This window comes from Oncorhynchus masou, unplaced genomic scaffold (assembly GCF_036934945.1).
Source record: "Oncorhynchus masou masou isolate Uvic2021 unplaced genomic scaffold, UVic_Omas_1.1 unplaced_scaffold_1601, whole genome shotgun sequence".
Taxonomy (NCBI): domain Eukaryota; kingdom Metazoa; phylum Chordata; class Actinopteri; order Salmoniformes; family Salmonidae; genus Oncorhynchus; species Oncorhynchus masou.
Window position 1 is genome coordinate 92501 of NW_027006096.1, and position 17594 is coordinate 110094.

A 17594-nucleotide genomic window follows, 5' to 3' on the forward strand; every position below is an offset into this window, starting at 1 on the left:
TTTTCTTTACGGTCAGGGACAGTGTGAGTGTAGCCAGATCCTTTTCACTCTCTATCCTTGTTTCAATTTGTGTTTCACCGGATTCATCATCGAGACGAGGGACAGATGAACGACCTGCTAACTAACCAAGCTAGTCGGTACAGCTCGGTAAGCTAGCTAGTTACTCTACCAGCAGCATCCTAGTTATCCTAGCTAGTCGGTACAGCTCGGTAATCTAGCTAGCTACTCTACCAGCAGCATCCTAGTTATCATAGCTAGTCAATACAGCTCGGTAATCTAGCTAGCTACTCTACCAGCAGCATCCTAGTTATCCTAGCTAGTCGGTACAGCTCGGTAAGCTAGCTAGCTACTCTACCAGTAGCATCCTAGTTATCCTAGCTAATCGGTACAGCTCGGTAAGCTAGCTAGCTACTCTACCAGCAGCATCCTAGTTATCCTAGCTAGTCGGTACAGCTCGGTAAGCTAGCTAGCGGTTATCCTAGCTAATCAGCTCGGTAAGCTAGCTAGCTACTCTACCAGCAGCATCCTAGTTATCCTAGCTAGTCGGTACAGCTCGGTAAGCTAGCTATCTACCAGCAGCATCCTAGTTATCTAGCTAATCGGTACAGCTCGGTAAGCTAGCTAGCTACTCTACCAGCAGCATCCTAGTTATCCTAGCTAATCGGTACAGCTCGGTAAGCTAGCTAGCTACTCTACCAGCAGCATCCTAGTTATCCTAGCTAGTCGGTACAGCTCGGTAAGCTAGCAAGCTACTCTACCAGCAGCATCCTAGTTATACTAGCTAGTCGGTACAGCTCGGTAAGCTAGCAAGCTACTCTACCAGCAGCATCCTAGTTACCATAGCTACCACTACATCATCACCGGCTGTCTGCATTTCTTGTGGACCGATGGAGCTCCCCGGTTGTTTCTTCCACCTGTTAAATCCCGGTGAGGCTTCTCCCTCTCTCGTTGACGGATGCTGCCTACCTCTGTCCGGTTCTCCTCTTTCACTAGATGGACGGTAACTTTAGTGTTTAACCCGTCTGTGTCCAAGGACCAAACTTTTGAATATTATTTTCAGGGCGCCTCAATAGCAGGTATGGGCTGACAGACTGACCACAACGCTCGCGTCGCTTAATGAAATTCGTTATTAAAAATGACACACTGCTCGCGCCATTAACTAACGTCTGGAAGTCAGTTCTATTTGAGACGCAGATCACGCTGCATCTCCTCATTGGTCTCCTCATTGGTTAATAGAAGCAGGTACCCATGTGCCATCTCCTCATTGGTTAATAGAAGCAGGTACCCACGTGCCATCTCCTCATTGGTTAATAGAAGCAGGTACCCATGTGCCATCTCCTCATTGGTTTATAGAAGCAGGTACCCACGTGCCATCTCCTCATTGGTTTATAGAAGCAGGTACCCATGTGCCATCTCCTCATTGGTTAATAGAAGCAGGTACCCACGTGCCATCTCCTCATTGGTTAATAGAAGCAGGTACCCATGTCCCATCTCCTCATTGGTTAATAGAAGCAGGTACCCACGTGCCATCTCCTCATTGGTTTATAGAAGCAGGTACTCACGTGCCATCTTATTTAGCAAAAAACATAACTTAACATAAACATAACTTCTTTAAACAATAAAAGCTAATAAAAGCTAATTTACAAACGTTTCTGAAAATGGATACATAGCTTTTTGGAATTAAACTCTTCTTATGTTTCCCCATCTGAGCTCAGAGTAGATGAGATGTAATGTTTGTCTCTGTTGTGTTGAAGCCCAATCAAGCAGGAGAGACCAGCCTCCCCTGTTCCCAGCTGTGTGTCCATGAAGAGTGACCGGTCTATTAGTCAACCTCTAAACTTAAGAGAGGGAGACTTTTCTACTGAACAAAGGTAAGAAGAACTCATGGGTCCTGGTCAGTGAGTTAAACAACACTGTCTCTAGTCATTTCTCCTCTCCCATTTTCCCATTTATTGTTGTTGTTGTCATTTTTTTCATAATCCATAGGCTAATTATTTTGTCAATTTCCATAGTCCTAAAACAATATTAAACAAACACAACATTGTGTGTGTGTGTGTGTGTGTGTGTGTGTGTGTGTGTGTGTGTGTGTGTGTGTGTGTGTGTGTGTGTGTGTGTGTGTGTGTGTGTGTGTGTGTGTGTGTGTGTGTGTGTGTGTGTGTGCTCCCTGGGTGAGGAGTGGTAATCTCTATCCTGATTTTCTAGTCACTTTTACCTTTACCTACATGTACATATTACCTCAACTACCTGGTACCCTGCACATTGACTCAGTACTGGTACTCCTTATAGTACTCATTATTACCTCAACTACCTGGTACCCTGCACATTGACTCAGTACTGGTTCTCCTTATAGTCTCATTATTACCTCAACTACCTGGTTGACCCTGCACATTGACTCAGTACTGGTTCTCCTTATAGTCTCATTATTACCTCAACTACCTGGTACCCTGCACATTGACTCAGTACTGGTACTCCTTATAGTCTCATTATTACCTCAACTACCTGGTACCCTCATTGACTCAGTACTGGTTCTCATAGTCTCTTACCTGGTACCCTGCACATTGACTCAGTACTGGTTCTCCTTATAGACTCATTATTACCTCAACTACCTGGTACCCTGCACATTGACTCAGTACTGGTTCTCCTTATAGTCTCATTATTACCTCAACTACCTAGTACCCTGCACATTGACTCAGTGCTGGTTCTCCTTATAGTCTCATTATTACCTCAACTACCTAGTACCCTGCACATTGACTCAGTACTGGTACTCCTTATAGCCTCATTATTCCGGACTCAGTAGGTAACATTTTCCGAGAGTGAGGCAAATATATAGCATTTTGAGGAAAAAAAACATGATTATTTGTCTCTGAAATGAAGACATCAAGTGATTTTAAACAAATACATATCTGTACATATCAATCCCATACCATGATTAGATAGTGAACAATCCCATGCCATGATTAGATAGAGAAAAAAAACACCAATCTCTTTCAGAAATGCTTTAAACAATAAAAGCTAATTTACTAACATTACTGAAAAGTGATATATAGTGTTTTGGAATGAAACTCTTCTTATGTTTCCCCATCTGAGCTCAGAGTAGATGAGAGATGTAATGTTTGTCTCTGTTGTGTTGAAGTCCAATCCAGCAGGAGAGACCAGCCTCCCCTGTTCCTAGCTGTGTGTCCATGAAGAGTGACCGGTCTATGAAACCTCCTCTAACCTTTAGAGAGGGAGACTTTTCTACTGAACAAAGGTAAGAAGAACTCATGGGTCCTGGTCAGTGAGTTAAACAACACTGTCTCTAGTCATTTCTCCTCTCTCATTTTCCCATTTATTGTTGTTGTTTTCATAATCCATAGGCTCATCCTTTTGTCCATTTTCATAGTCCTAAAACAATATTAAACAGACACAACATTCCCAACGTGTGTGTGTGTGTGTGTGTGTGTGTGTGTGTGTGTGTGTGTGTGTGTGTGTGTGTGTGTGTGTGTGTGTGTGTGTGTGTGTGTGTGTGTGTGTGTGTGTGTGTGTACTCCCTGGATGAGGAGAAGTAATCTCATGTTTTGTCCACAGAAACCAACAGGAGAGATCAGAGTCAGAGATTCTCAGTGGTCAGTCTTCCCAGAGTCATCAAACAGACCTGGCCTCCATATTCAGTGTATGTGGTCCTGTTATGTACATTTGTTTTTGTTTTCCTCAAGTAAAGTTGATCTGTCAATCATTCATTAATGTGTTAATGAGAAAGCATTTCTTCTCTTGCTTAACTTATTTACTTTATTTTTTTCAGTTGCTCGAAGAGAAAATTATGACATTTATGAAGAACGAGCTGAAGATGTTCAAGAGGATTCTTAGTCCAGAACTCCCAGAAGGCTTTGAGAGTCAGAAGCAGGATAAGGAAGTGGTGGATGCTGAAGATGAGAAGCAGGAGAGCAGTGCCAGAGAGGGGGCTCTGAAGATCACACTGCACATCCTGAGGAAAATGAACCAGAAGGAGCTTGCTGACACACTGGATAAATGTAAGAGCTGTCTGCCTCATGTTGAATGATGCTTTATAACATTTAAAAGCTGTAGCTAAAGTACAGCTGTGTAAGTAGCTGTGTAACTCAATGATATTGTAGCAGCCTTAACACAAAACCTAGTGACCTCATCAAGTTGCAGCAGGGATGTGTTGTGGTGATTAATTTAGAGAGAGAGAGAGAGAACATTAATAATACCATCAATAATACCAATAATAATATAATCAGTCACACCAGTCTGTAATGCATTATGAAAACATATACACATTTATACAGTCAGTTTAGGGAATAAATTATTATAATTTAAACTTTATAAAAGTCCTACAATACTGTAGGCATTAACTCAGATGTAATATTAATATCCTCTGTGTTATTTCTAGATTCAGATGATCCTGCTGTGATTTGCCAACGTGAACTCAAATCAAATCTAAAGAAGAAGTTTCAATGTGTATTTGAGGGGATCGCTAAACAAGGAAACCCAACACTTCTCAATAGGATCTACACAGAGCTCTACATCACAGAGGGTGGAACAGGAGAGGTCAATAATGAACATGAGCTGAGACAGATTGAGACAACAACCAGGAAACAAGCAAGACCAGAGACTGCAATCAAATGTAACGACATCTTCAAACCCTTAACTGGACAAGACAAACCTATCAGAACTGTGCTGACAAAGGGAGTCGCTGGCATTGGAAAAACAGTCTCTGTGCAGAAGTTCATTCTGGATTGGGCTGAAGGAAAAGCTAATCAGGATGTCCAATTTGTATTTTCATTCCCTTTCCGGGAGCTGAATTTGATGAAAGAGGACAACTACACTTTCATTGAACTTCTCAATCACTTCTCAATGGAAACTAAAGATTCAAGAATCTCCAACTACAACAAGTACAAAGTTCTGTTCATCTTTGATGGTCTGGATGAGTGCCGACTGCCCCTAGACTTCCAGAAGAACAAGATCTGTTGGGACGTCACAGAGTCAACCTCAGTGGATGTTCTGCTGACAAATCTCATCAAGGGAAATCTGCTTCCCTCTGCTCTCATCTGGATAACTACCCGACCTGCAGCAGCCAATAAGATCCCTTCAGGGTGTGTTGACCAGGTGGCAGAGGTACCAGGGTTCAATGACCCACAGAAGGAGGAGTACTTCAGGAAGAGATTCAGTGATGAGGACCTGGCCAGCAGAATCATCTCACACATAAAGACATCAAGGAGCCTCCACATCATGTGCCACATTCCAGTCTTCTGTTGGATTTCTGCAACAGTCCTTGAACACATGCTGGAACATAAGAGAGAAGAGATGCCCAAGACTCTGACTGAGATGTACACACACCTTGTGGAGTTTCATACCAAACAGAAGAATGAAAAGTATCTTGGGAAAGAAGAGACAGATCCACACTGGAATAAAGAAAACATTCTGTCACTGGGAAAACTGGCTTTTCAACAGCTTGTGAAGGGCAATCTGATTTTCTATGAAGAAGACCTGAAAGAGTCTGGCATTGATGTCAATGAAGCCTCAGTGTACTCAGGATTGTGCACACAGCTCTTTAAAGAGGAACGTGGGCTGTACCAGTACAAGGTGTACTGCTTTGTTCATCTGAGCATTCAGGAGTTTCTGGCTGCTGTATATGTGTTCCTCTCATTCATCAACAACAATGAGAATCTAATGGACAAACTGCAAACAAAAGACAAGTCTGTAGTTACTTTCTACAAGAGTGCTGTGGACAAAGCCTTACAAAGTGAGACAGGAAACCTGGACCTTTTCCTCCGCTTCCTTCTTGGCCTCTCACTGGAGTCCAATCAGAAGCACTTACGAGGTCTACTGACAAAGACAAGAAGCAGGTCAAAGACCCATGAAGAAACAGTCAAGTACATCAAGGAGAGGATCAGGGAGAATCCCTCTCCAGAGAGGAGCATCAATCTGTTCCACTGTCTGAATGAACTGAATGACCATTCTCTAGTGGAGGAGATCCAAAGCTACCTGAGATCAGGAAGTCTCTCAAAACCCAACCTGTCACCTGCACAGTGGTCAGCTCTGGTCTTTGTGTTGCTGACTTCAGAAAAGGAGCTGGATGTGTTTGACCTGAAGAAATACTCCAGATCAGAGGAAGGTCTTCTGAGGCTGCTGCCAGTGGTCAAAGCCTCCAGAGCTGTTCTGTGAGTAAATAACATGACATTCAAGTACTAATCATCAGGAAGAAATATTCATTTTAGAGAAAAATATGCATTATAATATGTACAGTGCCTTGAGAAAGTATTCGGCCCCCTTGAACTTTGCGACCTTTTGCCACATTTCAGGCTTCAAACATAAAGATATAAAACTGTATTTTTTTGTGAAGAATCAACAACAAGTGGGACACAATCATGAAGTGGAACGACATTTATTGGATATTTCAAACTTTTTTAACAAATCAAAAACTGAAAAATTAGGCGTGCAAAATTATTCAGCCCCTTTACTTTCAGTGCAGCAAACCCTCTCCAGAAGTTCAGTGAGGATCTCTGAATGATCCAATGTTGACCTAAATGACTAATGATGATAAATACAATCCACCTGTGTGTAATCAAGTCTCCGTATAAATGCACCTGCACTGTGATAGTCTCAGAGGTCCGTTAAAAGCGCAGAGAGCATCATGAAGAACAAGGAACACACCAGGCAGGTCCGAGATACTGTTGTGAAGAAGTTTAAAGCCAGATTTGGATACAAAAATATTTCCCAAGCTTTAAACATCCCAAGGAGCACTGTGCAAGCGATAATATTGAAATGGAAGGAGTATCAGACCACTGCAAATCTACCAAGACCTGGCCGTCCCTCTAAACTTTCAGCTCATACAAGGAGAAGACTGATCAGAGATGCAGCCAAGAGGCCCATGATCACTCTGGATGAACTGCAGAGATCTACAGCTGAGGTGGGAGACTCTGTCCATAGGACAACAATAAGTCGTATATTGCACAAATCTGGCCTTTATGGAAGAGTGGCAAGAAGAAAGCCATTTCTTAAAGATATCCATAAAAAGTGTCGTTTAAAGTTTACCACAAGCCACCTGGGAGACACACCAAACATGTGGAAGAAGGTGCTCTGGTCAGATGAAACCAAAATTGAACTTTTTGACAACAATGCAAAACGTTATGTTTGGCGTAAATGCAACACAGCTCATCACCCTGAACACATCATACCCACTGTCAAACATGGTGGTGGCAGCATCATGGTTTGGGCCTGCTTTTCTTCAGCAGGGACAGGGAAGATGGTTAAAATTGATGGGAAGATGGATGGAGCCAAATACAGGACCATTCTGGAAGAAAACCTGATGGAGTCTTCAAAAGACCTGAGACTGGGACGGAGATTTGTCTTCCAACAAGACAATGATCCAAAACATAAGGCAAAATCTACAATGGAATGGTTAAAAAATAAACATATCCAGGTGTTAGAATGGCCAAGTCAAAGTCCAGACCTGAATCCAATCGAGAATCTGTGGAAAGAACTGAAAACTGCTGTTCACAAATGCTCTCCATCCAACCTCACTGAGCTCGAGCTGTTTTGCAAGGAGGAATGGGAAAAAAATTCAGTCTCTCGATGTGCAAAACTGATAGAGACATACCCCAAGCGACTTACAGGAGACTGTCATCGCAGCAAAAGGTGACGCTACAAAGTATTAACTTAAGGGGGCTGAATAATTTTGCACGCCCAATTTTTCAGTTTTTGATTTGTTAAAAAAGTTTGAAATATCCAATAAATGTCGTTCCACTTCATGATTGTGTCCCACTTGTTGTTGATTCTTCACAAAAAAATACAGTTTTATATCTTCATGTTTGAAGCCTGAAATGTGGCAAAAGGTCGCAAAGTTCAAGGGGGCCGAATACTTTCGCAAGGCACCGTATATAATATTGTATTGAAAAACATATTGAATAAATGCATTGATTTTCATATTAGTATAACAATATGACCACATAATTCTAGGAGATGGAAGATGAATATATATGTTGTTTGAGAGAATAAACCAAATGCATCTACCATTGTCCTTCTACACTACTGGTGTTAAATGAACAGTGTGTTTGTGAAGTCATGATGATCTCTTTGTCAGGCTGTCAGGCTGTGGAGTCACAGAGGAAGGCTGTGCTTCTCTGGTCTCAGCTCTGGAGTCAAACCCCTCACACCTGAGAGAGCTGGATCTGAGTAACAATGACCTGAAGGATTCAGGAGTGGAGCTGCTCTCTGCTGGACTGGGGAATCCCCACTGTAAACTGGAGACTCTGAGGTCAGTATTCCTGTAGTTGGTCAACAAGTGATAACTGTTCACCAGATCCACATGTGTTTACCAGACACACATGTATTTCTGTTTAACTTGTTGTGTTTTGGATGATGTTTTGGATGATGTTTTGGAATGTTTTTAATAGTTATTAATAGTAAATCCTGATAGAAACTGAATGGTGAATAATGTCCTGTCATTTTGGAGTCACTTCACTTGTATTGTCAGGAAGAATAGAAGATGTTTCTGAACACTTCTACATTCATGTGGATGCTGCTATGATGATGAATAATCAGGAATGAATCGAGAATAATGATGAATGAGAAAGTTACAGAGGAACAAAGATCAGACCCCCTCTGTTATTGGTAATGGTGAGAGGTTAGGTTTTGTTGTAGTCATGGTTTTTAGTGTTTTGTTGTAGCCTCTGTTATTGGTAATGGTGAGAGGTTAGCATGTTTAGTTGTAGCCTCTGTTACTGGTAATGGTGAGAGGTTAGCATGTTTTGTTGTAGCCTCTGTTATTGGTAATGGTGAGAGGTTAGCATGTTTTGTTGTAGCCTCTGTTATTGGTATAATGGTTTTGAGAGATAATGTTAGCATGTTTTGTTGTAGCCTCTGTTATTGGTAATGGTGAGAGGTTAGCATGTTTTGTTGTAGTCTCTGTAACTTTCTCACTCATTATTATTCATGATTCTTTCATGATTTTTCTTAAATTAATCATCAGGATTGATTTATTATTGTGTAGAAACATGTTATCTACTCTCTTAGACAGAAAATTACTCCAGTCATCATCCACCATTTTATTGTTGCTCAAAACACAATCCAAAAAAACGACCAAATACTAAACTTTAGACTACTTTAATACACTATAAGTAAATTTGTCAGATTACTTATGTCTTCTTCTAATGGGGAGACTGGAAACATAAAGTGTTTTCATTTCAAAACGTGAAACAGATATGTATTAAAACATCTTAAAATAAAAAGGTGACATTATATACTGTCACCTCATATGAAACATTTGATCTGAAATCCAAAATGTTGGAGTATAGAGCCACATTTACTCAATACAATCTAAATCTGATTCCTCACTGTCTAAATAGATATGCTGTAGACTGTATACTCAATACAATCTAAATCTGATACCTCACTGTCAAAATAGATATGGTGTGGACTGTATACTCAATACAATCTAAATCTGATTCCTCACTGTCTAAATAGATATGGTGTGGACTGTATACTCAATACAATCTAAATCTGATACCTCACTGTCTGTCTTCTGACTGATACTACTTTTTAAACTGGTCTGGTCTGTCTACTATAATATTTGTACTTTACATGTGTCTATCCTCAGGTAATGATTTAATCATTTGTCATTTTTAATGATGATACATTCATTTATGAAAATATATGGAAGGTTTCAGGACACTGATGTATCTGAATATGTTGAAAAAAATATACTGCCACTATTTTCACCACCAAAGAATATCAGTGTGATTTTAATATGATTTGACTCTTTGTCAGGCTGTCAGGCTGTCTAGTCACAGAGGAAGGCTGTGCTTCTCTGGTCTCAGCTCTGGAGTCAAACCCCTCACACCTGAGAGAGCTGCATCTGAGTAACAACGACCTGAAGGATTCAGGAGTGAAGCTGCTCTCTGCTGGACTGGGGAATCCCCACTGTCAACTGGAGACTCTGAGGTCAGTATTCCTGTAGTTGGTCAACAAGTGATAACTGTTCACCAGATCCACATGTATTTACCAGACACACATAGTCCACACCATATGTGTTTGGACAGTGAAGCTTACAGTTTTAAATTGTGTGCTATTCTCCAGCATTTTGGATTTTCGATATAATGTTTCATATTAGGAGACAGTACAGAAAGTCACCTTTTATTTAAAGGTATTCATAGATATATAGTCGTGGCCAAAAGTTTTGAGAATGAAACAAATAGTAATTTCCACAAGGTTTGCTGCTACAGTGTCTTTCGATATTTTTGTCAGTTGTTACTGGAATACTGAAGTATAATTACAAGCATTTCATAAGTGTCAAAGGCTTTTATTGACAATTACATGAAGTTGATGCAAAGAGTCAATATTTGCTGTGTTGACCCTTCTTTCTCAAGACCTCTGCAATCCGCCCTGGCATGCTGTCAATTAACTTCTGGGCCACATCCTGACTGATGGCAGCCTATTCTTACATAATCAATGCTTGGAGTTTGTCAGAATGTGTGGGTTTTTGTATATCCACCTGCCTCTTGAGGGTTGACCACAAGTTCTCAATGGGATTAAGGTCTGGGGAGTTTCCTGGCCATGGACCCAAAATATCAATGTTTTGTTCCCCAGGCCACTTAGTTATCACTTTTGCCTTATGGCAAGGTGCTCCGTCATGCTGGAAACGGCATTGTTCGTCACCAAACTGTTCCTGGATGGTTGGGAGAAGTTGCTCTTGGAGGATGTGTTGGTACCATTCTTTATTCATGGCTGTGTTCTTAGGCAAAATTGTGAGTGATCCCATTCCCTTGGCTGAGAAACAACCCCACACATGAATGGTCTCAGGATGCTTTACTGTTGGCATGACACAGGACTGATGGTGTCGCTCCCCTTGTCTTCTCCGGACAAGCCTTTTTCCGGATGCCCCAAACAATTGGAAAGGGGATTCATCAGAGAAAATGACTTTACCCCAGTCCTCAGCAGTCCAATCGCTGTACCTTTTGCAGAATATAAGTCTGTCCCAGATGTTGTTCCTGGAGAGAAGTGGCTTCTTTGCTGCCCTTCTTGACACCAGGCCATCCTCCAAAAGACTTTGCCTCACTGTGCATGCAGATGCACTCACACCTGCCTGCTGCCATTCCTGAGCAAGCTCTGTATTGGTGGTGCCCCAATCCCGCAGCTGAATCAACTTTAGGAGACGGTCCTGGTGTTTGCTGGACTTTCTTGGGCGCCCTGAAGCCTTCTTCACAACAATTGAACCGCTCTCCTTGAAGTTCTTGATGATCCGATAAATGGTTGATTTAGATGCAATCTTACTGGCAGCAATATCCTTGCCTGTGAAGCCCTTTCTGTGCAAAGCAATGTTGACGACACAAGTTTCCTTGCAGTTAACAATGTTTGACAGAGGAAGAACAATGTTTGACAGAGGAAGAACAATGATTCCAACCACCACCCTCCTTTTGAAGCTTCCAGTCTGTTATTTGAACTCAATCAGCATGACAGAGTGATCTCCAGACTTGTCCTGAGGCAGCAGACTTTGTGAATATTAATATTTGTGTCTTTCTCAAAACTTTTGGCCACAACCTTATATTTTACCGTTGAGATATGGAGGCACTTTATGTATCTAAATTCCTCAAAAAAAGAAACATCCCTTTTTCAGGACCCTGTCTTTCAAAGATAAATTGTAAAAATCCAAATAACTTCACATATCTTTTTTGAAAAGGGTTTAAGCACTGTTTCCCATGCTTGTTCAATGAACCATAAACAATTAATGAACATGCACCTGTGGGACGGTCGTTTAGACATTTACAGCTTACAGGCGGTAGGCAATGAAGATCACAGTTATGAAAACTTAGGACATTAAAGAGGCCTTTCTACTGACTCTGAAAAACACCAAAAGAAAGATGCCCAGGGTCCCTGCTCAGTTGCATGAATGTGCCTTAGGCATGCAGCAAGGAGGCATGAGGATTGCAGATGTGGCCATGGAAATAAATTGTGATGTCTGTACTGTGAGACGCCTAAGACAGCGCTAAAGGGAGACAGGATGGACAGCTGATCGTCCTCGCAGTGGCAGACCACGTGTAACAACACCTGCGCAGGATCGGTACATCCGAACATCACACCTGCGGGACAGGTACAGGATGGCAACAACAACTGCCCGAGTTACACCGGAACACACAATCCCTCCTCCAGTGCTCAGATTGTCCGTAATAGGCTGAGAGAGGCTGGACTGAGGGCTTGTATACCTGTTGTAAGGCAGGTCCTCCCCAGAAATCACTGGCAACACCGTCGCCTATAGGCACAAACCCACTGTCGCTGGACCAGACAGGACTGGCAAAAAGTGCTCTCCACTCATTACCAGTATTAAATAAAGTATTAAATAAAGGTGAAAAATATATAATTTTTAAATGACATTAACTTTGTCACTCTACAAACTTGTTGAATTAATTTGCAGTTTGTCTTGGTTGTGTTTTGGATGTTTTTCCTAATAGAAACTGAATGGTGAATAATGTCCTGTCATTTTGGAGTCACTTCACTTGTATTGTCAGTAAGAATAGAAGATGTTTCTGAACACTTCTACATTCATGTGGATGCTACTATGATGATGAATAATCAGGAATGAATCGAGAATAATGATGAATGAGAAAGTTACAGAGGAACAAAGATCAGACCCCCTGTGTTATTGGTAATGGTGAGAGTTTAGCATGTTATGTTGTAGCCTCTGTAACTTTGTCACTCATCATTATTCATGATTCATTCATGATCTTTTTAAATCATGCAGTCACAGGCTTGATGTATTCATTGTGTTCAAAGAATATGGGACCAAATACTAAACTTTTGACAACTTTAATACACTGTGAGTGAATTGGTCAGAATACTTATGACTTCTTCAAATAGGGGACGAGATACATAAAGTGCTTTTATTTCTAAACGGTGAAACAGATATGTATTAAAATATCCTCAAATAACAGGTGACATTATATACTGTCACCTCATATGAAACATTTGATCTGAAATCCAAAATGCTGGAGTATAGAGTCACATTTAAAATGTTAGTTTCACTGTCTAAATAGATATGGTGTGGACTGTATACTCAATACAATCTAAATCTGATACCTCACTGTCTAAATAGATATGGTGCGGACTGTATGCTCAATACAATCTAAATCTGATTCCTGACTGTCTAAATAGATATGGTGTGGACTGTATACTCAATACAATCTAAATCTGATACCTCACTGTCTAAATAGATATGGTGTGGACTGTATACTCAATACAATCTAAATCTGATTCCTCACTGTATGTCTTTTGACTGATACTGCTTTTTAAACTGGTCTGGTCAGTCTACTCAAATATTCATACTATTCATTGTTCTATCTGCAGGCAATACTTTAGTAATTTGTCATTTCTAATAATGATTCATTCATTTATGAATAGATATGGCAGGTTTCAGGACACAGATATATGTGAATATGTTGGAAAAAATATACTGCCACTATTTTCAACACCAAATAATATCAGTGTGATATTAATATGATTTGACTCTTGGCAGGCTGTCAGGCTGTCTAGTCACAGAGGAAGGCTGTGCTTCTCTGGTCTCAGCTCTGAGGTCAAACCCCTCACACCTGAGAGAGCTGGATCTGAGTAACAATGACCTGAAGGATTCAGGAGTGAAGCTGCTCTCTGCTGGACTGGAGAATCCCCACTGTAAACTGGAGACTCTGAGGTCAGTATTCCTGTAGTTGGTCAACAAGTGATAACTGTTCACTAGATCCACAGGTGTTTAGCAGACACACATAGTCCACACCATATGTGTTAGGACAGTGTAGCTTACAGTTCTAAATGTGGTGCTATGGTCCATTATTTTCGATTTGAGATAGAATGTTTCATATTAGGTGACAGTACAGAATGTCACCTTTTATTTTAGGTTAATGGTGAGAGGTTAGTATGTTTTGTTATAGCCTCTGTAATATTCTCACTCATTATTATTAATCAAATCAAATCAAATCACATGTATTTATATAGCCCTTCGTACATCAGCTGATATCTCAAAGTGCTGTACAGAAACCCAGCCTAAAACCCCAAACAACAAACAATGCAGGTGTAGAAGCACGGTGGCTAGGAAAAACTCTCTAGAAAGGCCAAAACCTAGGAAGAAACCTGGAGAGGAACCAGGCTATGTGGGGTGGCCAGTCCTCTTCTGGCTGTGTCGGGTGGAGATTATAACAGAACATGGCCAAGATGTTCAAATGTTCATAAATGACCAACATGGTCGAATAATAATAAGGCAGAACAGTTGAAACTGGAGCAGCAGCACGGCCAGGTGGACTGGGGACAGCAAGGAGTCATCATGTCAGGTAGTCCTGGGGCATGGTCCTAGGGCTCAGGTCCTCAGAAAGAGAGAAAGAGAGAGAGAATTAGAGAGAGACAAAGTAGAACAAAAAAACAAAAAAGCTCAAACACTGGGTTGTGATTGAGAAAGGAGCATGTCTTCAGATTAGCGAGGAATGATTGGACAAACATTCTTACCACCACCATTTTAATACTGGGAAAAATGTAACCTAACACACAACCAAAACAAACTGCAATCAACGAGTTTGAGTCACAAGCTTGATGTAGTCATTACGTTCAATGAATAGTGGACCAAACACTACATTTTCAACGACTTTAATACACTCTGAGTTAATAGTTCAGAATACTTATGACTTCTTCAAATAGGGGGACTAGATACATAAAGTGCTTTTATTTTTCTAAACAGTGAAACAGATATGTATTAAAATATCCTCAAATAAAAGGTGAAATTATATACTGTCACCTCATATGAAACATTTGATCTGAAATCCAAAATGTTGGAGTATAGAGCCACATTTAAAATGTTAGCTTCACTGTCAAAATAGATATGGTGTGGACTGTATACTCAATACAATCTAAATCTGATACCTCACTGTCTAAATAGATATGGTGTGGACTGTATACTCAATACAATCTAAATCTGATACCTTACTGTCTGTCTTTTGACTGATACTGCTTTTTAAACTGGTCTGGTCAGTCCACTCAAATATTTGTTAATATGCATCTTTCTATTGACAAGCAATACTTGGAAAATGTGTCATTTATAATAATGAAACATCCATTGACGAATAGAATGGCAGGTTTCAGGACACTGATATATCTGAACATTAAAAATATATATACTGTCCCTATTTTCACCACCAAAAAATATCAGTGTGATTTTAATATGATTTGACTCTTTGCAGGCTGTCACGCTGTCTAGTCACAGAGGAAGGCTGTGCTTCTCTGGTCTCAGCTCTGAGGTCAAACCCCTCACACCTGAGAGAGCTGGACCTGAGCTACAATCACCCAGGAGACTCAGGAGTCAGACTGCTCTCTGCTGGACTGGAGGATCCACACTGCAGACTGGAGAAACTCAAGTATGTAGAGGGTTTATGTCAATGTTCATATCAGACATGTTGGACTTATCAGGCTGGTTAAGACAAACATTCTGACCACCACTTGGACAAAGTTTGTGTGTGTGTGTGAGTTCAAGTGTATCCCTCAATGACTGTCTGTTCTTCTGCTTACCGCTACAGTGTGGAACATGGTGGAGAGTACACAATGAAACCTGGGATTAGAAAATGTGAGTGTTGACTGCTGTGTGACTATGTGTGTGTGTAACTAATGGGAATAAGTGTGTTTTATATATAACATGTGATCATTCAACAAGTCTCAAGTTACCTTAACTTCTCCGTTTGATACCTAGAAACATCTACATTAAATGAATTAGTGAAAAGTGAGTTAACATTCTAATGTGAATGATGAGGATTTCTAATATTGTGTCTGGTTTCATCCATCAGATGTCTGTGATCTCACACTGGACCCAAACACAGTAAACAGACGCCTCTCTCTGACTGAGGGGAACAGAAAGGTGACATGTAGGAGAGAGGAGCAGCCGTATCCTGATCACCCAGAGAGATTTGAGGACTGTGAACAGGTGCTGTGTAGAGAGGGTCTGACTGGGTGCTGTTACTGGGAGGTAGAGTGGAGTGGGAGAAGAGCTGATATAGGAGTGACATATAAAGGAATCAACAGGAGAGGAAGGGGTGATGAATGTTGGCTTGGATACAATGACAAGTCCTGGAGTCTGTTCTGCTCTGACAACAGTTACGCTGCCTGGCACAATAGTAACGACACTACCATAGACGTCCGCCCTCCAGCTCCCACAGGGTAGGAGTGTATCTGGACTGGCCAGCCGGTACTCTGTCCTTCTATAGAGCCTCCTCTGACACACTGACCCACCTGTACACATTCACCTCCACATTCACTGAGCCCCTCTATCCAGGGTTTGGGGTTTATAATGTTGACTCCTCAGTGTCCCTGTGTCAGAGACACTGACACACACTGGACACACACACACTGGACACACACACACACACACACACACACACACACACACTGGACACACACACACACACTGGACACACACACACACACTGGACACACACACACACACACGGTCTCCATGTGTTTGATTATATAATTTACTGTGTTAATAAATGAGGAGAGTTTACAAACCACACACAACCTCATCTTTTAATAATATGAGCTTCATCCCTGTGACTCTCAAATCAATTCAGTGTTTATTAATGAGAGTGTTTAGAAAATAATATTTAGTATCTTTTATAGCCAAGATACACCCCTCTCAACTCACATGACGAACCACAGATCTTAGGATCTTCACAAAGGTACCAAAACATCACCTTAACAGATACATTCACATTGGAAGACAATGTTCAATTCTGACTTCTCCCTTTCTGATATTTTCTGATCTGACCTCTCCCCTCTCTGGGCCCCAAGTGACTTTCCCTAACCTCTTGGAACTCTAGGGGCAGTATTTCATTTTTGGATGAAAAAAACGTTCCCATTTTAAACAAGATATTTTGTCACGAAAAGATGCTCGACTATGCATATAATTGACAGCTTTGGAAAGAAAACACTCGGACGTTTCCAAAACTGCAAAGATATTATCTGTGAGTGCCACAGAACTGATGCTACAGGCGAAACCAAGATGAAACTTCAAACAGGAAATGAGCAACATTTTTGAGGCGCTGTTTTCCAATGTCTCCTTATATGGCTGTGAATGCGCCCTGAACAAGCCTACACGTTCTGCCGTTTCCCCAAGGTGTCTGTAGCATTGTGACGTATTTGAAGGCATATCATTGGAAGATTGACCATAAGAGACCACATTTACCAGGTGTCCGCCCGGTGTCCTGCGTCGAAATTGGTGCGCAATCTTCAGCTGCAAGTCTTCTTCCATGTGATTTCAGAGGAGAAAGCAGACTTCCACGAACGATATATAAACGAAGAGATATGTGAAAAACACCTTGAGGATTGATTCTAAACAACGTTTGCCATGTTTCAGTCGATATTATGGAGTTAATTTGGAAAGAAGTTCGGCGTTTTGATGACTGAATTTTCGTTTTTTTGGTAGCCAAACGTGATGTACAAAACGGAGCGATTTCTCCTACACAAAGAATCTTTCAGGAAAAAACTGAACATTTGCTATCTAACTGAGAGTCTCCTCATTGAAAACATTTGAAGTTCTTCAAAGGTAAATGATTTTATTTGAATGCTTTTCTGTT

General features: G+C 41.0%; 1 protein-coding gene across 1 annotated transcript in view; it reads left to right on the plus strand.

Annotated features, from left to right (window-relative positions):
* LOC135531488 (NLR family CARD domain-containing protein 3-like) overlaps positions 1-17294 on the plus strand; it is a 26249-nt gene extending 8955 nt beyond the window's left edge. Inside the window, 13 exon segments of the mRNA XM_064959520.1 lie at positions 1755-1871; positions 3134-3250; positions 3568-3652; positions 3782-4010; positions 4391-6161; positions 8063-8240; positions 8670-8694; positions 9786-9942; positions 13508-13681; positions 15213-15386; positions 15546-15592; positions 15810-16165; positions 16168-17294. Coding sequence (XP_064815592.1) covers positions 1755-1871; positions 3134-3250; positions 3568-3652; positions 3782-4010; positions 4391-6161; positions 8063-8240; positions 8670-8694; positions 9786-9942; positions 13508-13681; positions 15213-15386; positions 15546-15592; positions 15810-16165; positions 16168-16347 — 3610 coding nt within the window. The 3' untranslated portion in view covers positions 16348-17294.
* The last annotated feature ends 300 nt before the right edge of the window (positions 17295-17594 follow it).